Source organism: Montipora foliosa, chromosome 2, assembly GCF_036669935.1.
Source record: "Montipora foliosa isolate CH-2021 chromosome 2, ASM3666993v2, whole genome shotgun sequence".
Taxonomy (NCBI): domain Eukaryota; kingdom Metazoa; phylum Cnidaria; class Anthozoa; order Scleractinia; family Acroporidae; genus Montipora; species Montipora foliosa.
Genome location: NC_090870.1, coordinates 65,630,288 through 65,637,787, shown reverse-complemented (window position 1 = coordinate 65,637,787; position 7,500 = coordinate 65,630,288). Strand labels below are relative to the sequence as shown.

Below are 7,500 nucleotides of genomic sequence, written 5' to 3'. Positions count from 1 at the left end.
TAGTCTCCAGCCACTTCTCAAGACGTCTCAAGCGCAGCTAAACAGTGTTGGTTTGCTGACGATGCAACGGGAAGTGGCTCGCTGAAAGATGGTACGACGAACTATCAGAGAGTGGTCCGGCATTAGGGCACTTTCTCGATGCAAAAAAGTGCTTGTTGATCACAAAACCTGATAGAGAACACGCTGCTAGTGAGGAATTCGGCGACACAGCGATTAACATTACCTCTGTGGGCCACAAGCATCTAGGTGCTGCTCTTGGGTCGAGGTCATTTCGTGAAGAGTACGTGGGCGAGAAGGTAGAAGACTGGGTAAACCAGGTCACCAAACTTGCAGAGTTCGCCACATCACAACCTAAGGCGAGCTATGCAGCGTTCACTTTTGGGCTATGGCACCGATGGACGTATTTCTTAAGGACACTGCCCGACATTACTGACTTGCTAGAGCCATTAGAGCGTGCGATAACTGAATTCCTCATACCAGCTATTACGGACCACGCAATAACTGAAGCCGAGCGAGAACTCCTTGCGCTTCCTGTGTGCATGGGAGGGTTTCGGCTTATAGATCCAGCCAGAGCCTCACCCAAAGAACACAAGGCTTCAGTCAGGGTCACAGGTCCCCTAGTAAGGCAAATTGTGGAGCAAGTGCATCAGACCCCGGATGCGTCAGAAATAAGAACACTGCAAATAAACGCGCGTACCAAGAAGGATGAGTGCATGGATGAGAGGCTAGAACGGGTGAAGACCTCTCTCCCGACAGGAACCAAGCGAGCTGTAGAGCTAGCTACGGAGAAGGGAGCATCGAACTGACAGTAATCCCCATCAAAGTCTTGACCTTCAATCTACATAACAGAGAATTCAGGGATGCAATCAAGTAGAGATACGACTGGGAAATCACCGACACACCGAAAGTGTGCGTGTGCGGGGACCAGTTCAACGCAGATCATGCAATGGTATGCCGACGTGGCCGGTTTAAAATACAGCGTCATAATGAACTTCGTGACCTGGAAGCAGAAATGTTGAGCATGGTATGTAATGATGTGGATACAGAGCTAGTCCTTCAGGAAGTTAATGGAGAGGTGCCAACAGATATCCTGATGCGCGTTTAGATATTAGCGCCCGTGGCGTCTGGGAGAGACAGAAGACTGCATTCTTCGATGTCAGGGTTTGTCACCCTAATGCAGGTTCTTACAGAGATCTAAGCCCCAAGGAAATCTACAGGAAACACGAGAATGAAAAAAGAACGCCAATATGCAAGCAGGGCGAGGGAGGTGGAGCAAGGCACCTTCACGCCACTTGTTTTTACTACCACAGGCGGAATGGCCGTGGTAAGAGATACCACAACAGATTATCTGAACTACTCCATTAAGAAGGAAGAGGACAACGCCAGAACCGTGTCTTGGCTAAGAGCATAAGTATCCTTTGCTATCCTCCGCTCAGCCCTCCTCTGCCTTGGAGGTTCCAGAGAAAGAAGAAGAAATGTAGACCTTCAGGACACAGATATTAAAATGGAGAATGTGACTGCTAGCATTTCTTAGTTTTTCGTATTCATAATTTGTTTTTTTATTTTCATTTTACAATTTTTTTTTTAATGACTGGTATTATCTGCTTGATATTTTTAAATAAGAGTGGTTTTTCTTTAAGTACCAGAATGCGATTATGACATGAATTTTTTCTATTACAAATAAGAATATCATAGTACTTTTATGACTTTTTTTTTTTTTAAGAAAAAATGGTCCTTCAAAACAGCTCTATTGTGCTTCATAATAGTTCCTTTTTTAATCCAAATGAATTGTAAATAGGTTTCAATAGATCGAAATTAGCCAATCGGAACTGTGAATGCGACCAATGGACCCGTTCCGGGACAATGATTGACAGCAGCGAGAAGTAAAACCGTTGACTGGAATTTGAGCTCCAAAGTTTGCATTTTCATGAAGGCCCTGTAATATGGGAAGACACCTTTTACAAGTAGTAAAGACGCATATCATTCTCAATGACGAATCATCAGGCGGTCTATTTACATCACACCATGAGCTGAATTTTGGCTCTAAGAATATTTTAGAAAGTGAGGTCTGAAACTTTTGTTTGGTTTACATGTAGAAAAATCGGTCAGGTGAAGTTTTATAGGGGGCAATCTGAAAGTCTCAATGCCCTTCCGCCTCTTTTGGTTTTCACACCTAGTTGTAAGATGTTCCAAACGCGGGTTTACATGGCATCTCCCATCTCTCAAAGGAGAACATATAATTTCAAGAAACATCTTAGCTTCAAGGCCAAGTACGACTTTTTGTATGAAAAGTGAGTACAGAAAGCATATGTCGCTGCGTCTATCAACTGTTAAGTTCTTCTTCTCTCCATGTAAACGTTTTCTCACTCGGTGCACGTGCACGTACATTGTAGGAGTATTACCTCTGTCCTACGTTTTTTTTCGCCGTATAAAAAGGAATCCAGGGGCCTGTTTCTCGAAAGTCCCGATAGCTTTTCGGGCCCGAAACATTAAGATGTGCTATTTACACAATAAGAATGACATACATATATCAAGTGCTTATACATGTACATCAAAACTGTTATACATACATCAAGACTGTTATACATACATCAAAATTCGCCATATACATATCAAAGCTCATATTTACATGTTGAACGATGCTACACTTACATCAAGATTATCTGATATATTTACATGAAGATTCTTTAGCAATATGTACATCACGTTTCTACATAAACATACATCATGATTCGTGATACTTTCCATCGAGTTTTAAACACATCAAGATGCGTGATAACATACACAGTGTGACTGCTAACGTCCGTGTCTTATATATCTACATCATTCGTGATACATCAAGATTTGTGATATACCGGTGTACATCGAGATTCGTGCACTTCTTACATGAACACAAGAATACCGCTGGATTTAAAGAGTGAGGAGTGGGGAGCCCTAAAGGTCGGAATCGAGAATCCGGAATCCGGAAACCGGAATCCGGAAACCAGAATTATCCACAAATCGCCAGAACTACAATAACTTACCCACTCCGTGTACGCTCTGCTATAATTCCCTGGCTCAAGTATTTAACTCTGAGGAAATGTAAACTGTAAAAAGGATCTGACCTTGTTATTCTGGATATGTGGTGATGACATCATCAAGCTAAGGTAGTCCAGATTACAATAAAGGGAACTTAAAACTTGTTTAATTCATTTTCCTTGCTTTTTCACCTGCCTTGGTACAAAAATGCCTCTTTTAAAGAAATAAGGCGCCAGGGATGATGTGTTGCGTAAGTGATGGAGCGACTGAAGCTGTCGATTATAGGTTGAGAAACAACATACAGTGAATATGAAAAATTTACATGGTTTATCGAAGATAAGTTTTTTCGAGACGTCCCACTGGCATTGAATAGGCCAGGAAACAAGCAAGTTTTAAAGATTCTGCCGAAAGGCAGATGAATATTGCGCTTCAAGGCCGATGTTACGAGTTCGAATGTTTTGAGGATGGGTAGCTTGCAAACTAAACTGAACGCAGGGTTGTCGGAACAACAACAAAAAGATTTATTCCAAAATGAAAGTAGTTTCCACGAAGTAAATATTCTAAACAGCTCGTACTTGATAAACTTACACGGTCTCCGCCAACTTGAATAAACACTGCTTCTGTCACACTTGACTGAACACGGATAACGCCAACTCTCTCCGCTTGTGAAAACTAGTTAAATACTCCGCTTGGACTCGTCTACTTATATACTCTCACAATAAGCTTCTAAAATGTAAATTTTTCATATTCACTGTATGTTGTTTCTCAACCTATAATCGACAGCTTCAGTCGCTCCATCACTTACGCAACACATCATCCCTGGCGCCTTGTTCCTTTAAAAGAGGCATTTTTGTACCAAGGCAGGTTAAAAAGCAAGGAAAATGAATTAAACAAGTTTTAAGTTCCCTTTATTGTAATGTGGACTACCTTAGCTTGATAATGTCATCACCACGTTCAAGTCTTTATATCCAGAATAACAAGGTCAGATCCTTTTTACGGTTTACATTTCCTCAGAGTTAAATACTTGAGTCTGGGAATTATAGCAGAGCGTACAAGGAGTGGGTAAGTTGTTGTAGTTCTGGCGATTTGTGGATAATTCTGGTTTCCGGATTCCGGTTTCCGGATTCCGGATTCTCGATTCCTGCCTTTAGGGCTGCCCACTCCTCACTCTTTAAATCCAGTGGTATTCTTGTGTTCATGTAAGAAGTGCACGAATCTTGATGTATACCGGTATATCACAAATCTTGATGTACATATATCACGAATGATGTAGATATATAAGACACGGACGTTAGCAGTCACACTGTGTATGTTATCACGCATCTTTATGTGTTTAAAACTCGATGGAAAGTATCACGAATCATGATGTATATTTATGTGGAAACTTGATGTACATGTTGCTAAAGAATCTTCATGTAAATATATCAGATAATCTTGATGTAAGTGTAGCATCGTTCAACATGTAAATATGAGCTTTGATATGTATATGGCGAATTTTGATGTATGTATAACAGTCTTGATGTATGTATAACAGTTTTGATGTACATGTATAAGCACTTGATATATGTATGTCATTCTTATTGTGTAAATAGCACATCTTAATGTTTTGTTCCTTTTTAACAAGCATAGCGACGTTTGATGGCTTAGAACCGCGGCGTTGCGAAGATATAAGGGGAATTGTGGAACCCGAAATAGACCCGAAAAGTTTCGGGACTTTTGAGAAACAGGCCACAGGTGTACCTCGAATTCCAGATTCCAACCCATGGATTCCGGATTCTAAACTCACGGGTTCCACCGAAATAGATCCTGGATTCCATCCAATGATTCCAATTCCGTGGATTCTGGATTCCATACAATGGATTTCGGATTCCACTCCCTGGATCCTGGATTCTGGATTCCAAAGCCTCACATTTGCCGGATTCCGGATTTTGGATTCCTTCACATTAGGCGAGTTTTTGTTCAGACCTGAGCAACTTTAGTTTGCTCAGTGACTGCTACTGTAATTCTTCCAGTGAAGTTTTTTTTTTCCTGTTTTGCCGTTTCAAACTACTGATAGAGACAGCCACCTGCGAAGCCCAACAGCAACAATGCAAACTAGAACGTGACCCTTTCATCAGTGAATCGTGACCTGTATTGTCCCCTAGACATTTGAAAATCGTCAAGACGGAATCCTTTTACATCCAGAGGAAACCCTTCATAATTATTAACCTGAGAGGGTAGTGACTATCATTGTATTTTGCGATCTTGATTTAAATCTAAATCTAAATCGCAAAGTTGCGCATGGCGCGATTTAAAAATCGCAAGGGTACTTCAATGTGTTATTTATAAATTACAGGACAACTTTTGTGACATTTGATAAATAACACTAAATATAGGGGAAAAGTAGCCCCCTTAGCTACAGCTACACAGATCAGAGGAAAGTCAAGACAGACGTGGGCGGAATGAGATGGGGATCGAACTAGCAACCTCCAGTTCAGAAGACCGCGCACTAGCCGACTGAGCTACGCCTGCTCCTCAGTCACAAATGCAACTGTATTGGTCGCAATTTCGAGCCTTGTAATACATGTACTGCCTCTTACCATTATCTGGCTGAGTTAGGACTGTTCCAATGACTGGTGGGCTCCATATTCCCCTGCCAATGACAGTTGCTGCAGATACTTTTACACTGTATGTTTTTCCCTCGAATAACCCATTAATCGTTGTATGGAGAATATGACCTGGTACTTCTAAGCTGCTGGGCGATCCTATTTTACCATGCTCTTCCCACTCAATTATATACTTGGTTATAATTCCATTTTGGTACATTATTGGCGGTGGTTGCCACTCTAAATCAAGACTCTGGTGAAGGAAATATGTTTGATGTTAGGTTTTTTCACCCTGCAATCTGAAGAGACTCTTTAGGAAATTACTTACATCTGGCGTAATACTGGTGATGCTTACACTCTTAGGTGCTCTTGATGGCTCTAGAAAAAATACGTAAAAGAAAGTAAACTGACACAAAAACATTGACACTTGATATTAGGTTGCTCAAATACTGGTTTACAATAATTTCTTACAATAATTTTTTAACTTCTGATCAACTATTTTTAAGGGTACTCCATAGGGGTACTCCATGGAGTGGTACTCCAGGTTTTGTCCCTGGAACATTGACAGAGCTCATGAAGGAAACAAAGTGTCATCTGCCCAGCAGTGTCGTAAGAACTTTTACGTACAATAAATCGCAAAATTCCTTTTTTTAAAGAACATTTCCTGCAAAATTAAAACTCAGTTGTCAAGTAAGTGAACCTTCTGACAGAATGGTCCTTTAACACACTCAAAATAGGCAAAAAAATATCAGGGAAATGGAGGGTGTAAAGTGCAGATTGCAGGTCATTGCTCTACTATAACTGAAACATCCCAAACCCCCACAGTTTACACCCTGCATCAGGGAAAGGCTCTCAGTCAAGTTAAGCACTACTGTAAGTGGCAAAAAGGGTAGGCAAATAAATGACTTACTGCCTTCAAGTGTCCTTTGAACGACTGATCTGGATTTTCTTCCTAGCAAAGCCTTTGTAACTGCCCTAACATATAATGTGTAATTTGTGAAACCATGCAGTTCTTTAATTACATGTATGTGTTCAGTAGCATTTAAAACATTAGTTGGCGCTTCACCATCACCAATCCTGTTACAATATACTACATATGCATAAATCTCAAAGTTTCCTCGAGGAGCACTCCAACTCAAGTTAATGCTTGATGAAGAACTTGGCAGAGCAACCACATTTGTTGGAGGTCCAGGCTGAATTTCTGCAATTTTTAATAGAATGAGATTAATCATTGTAATGCCATTATATCTTCCAGTCTGTGTAGTCAAAATTAAGTTGTTTTTGTTTTGTGGTTGTGGGGCAGTAGGAAGAAGCATTATTTAATTTTGATGTCTTTGCATATTTTGTTTTTGGAAATACTCGAATTTTAGTAGGCGGCAAAACCTGAGGAGTAGGTGGAGAGTGGACTAGGACAAAGTTTTTTTTTTTTTTTGTATAAATTATATTTTAATGGCGACTTGGTCTGAATTGTAAGCTTCGTTTTATTGCCACGTTTTCAATTTGCAGAGTTCGAGATCACATAATCTTTATTGTACAGTAAACACCCACAAATACGAACCTAGATTTTCCAAGTTAGGCTATCTAGGTTCTTACATTAGTTATTATTTCCACATATCTACTATATGATACATATGTGATTTGCCGATACCTTTATATTTCAATGATAACCATGAAAAAAAGTTTTGAACAAGATCTGTTCAGTTTAAAATTTGTTCCGAACGCTTGAAATTTCAAGCTCGTTTTCTACAAGAAACTTTTTAATTTTTTTAGGCTAAACTGGTATGTATGTAAGGAAGGGGGGGGGGGGGGGGTCTAAGATAAAAATTCTAGCCTTACAGGTTCTTAAATTCTAGTTTCTTATATGTGGGTATTTACTGTACTGCATCTATCCCACTAA

At 40.2% G+C, this 7,500-nt stretch overlaps 1 protein-coding gene across 3 annotated transcripts in view; it reads right to left on the bottom strand.

Annotated features, from left to right (window-relative positions):
- Positions 1–7,500, bottom strand: part of LOC137986234 (tyrosine-protein phosphatase Lar-like) — a 91,500-nt gene that overhangs the window by 14,606 nt on the left and 69,394 nt on the right. For all 3 annotated transcript variants that reach the window (XM_068833469.1, XM_068833465.1, XM_068833477.1), the window contains exons 10-12: positions 6,514–6,804; positions 5,932–5,981; positions 5,598–5,856 (exon numbers count right to left, since the gene is read on the bottom strand). In XM_068833469.1, coding sequence (XP_068689570.1) covers positions 5,598–5,856; positions 5,932–5,981; positions 6,514–6,804 — 600 coding nt within the window. The remainder of the gene's footprint in view (positions 1–5,597; positions 5,857–5,931; positions 5,982–6,513; positions 6,805–7,500) is intronic.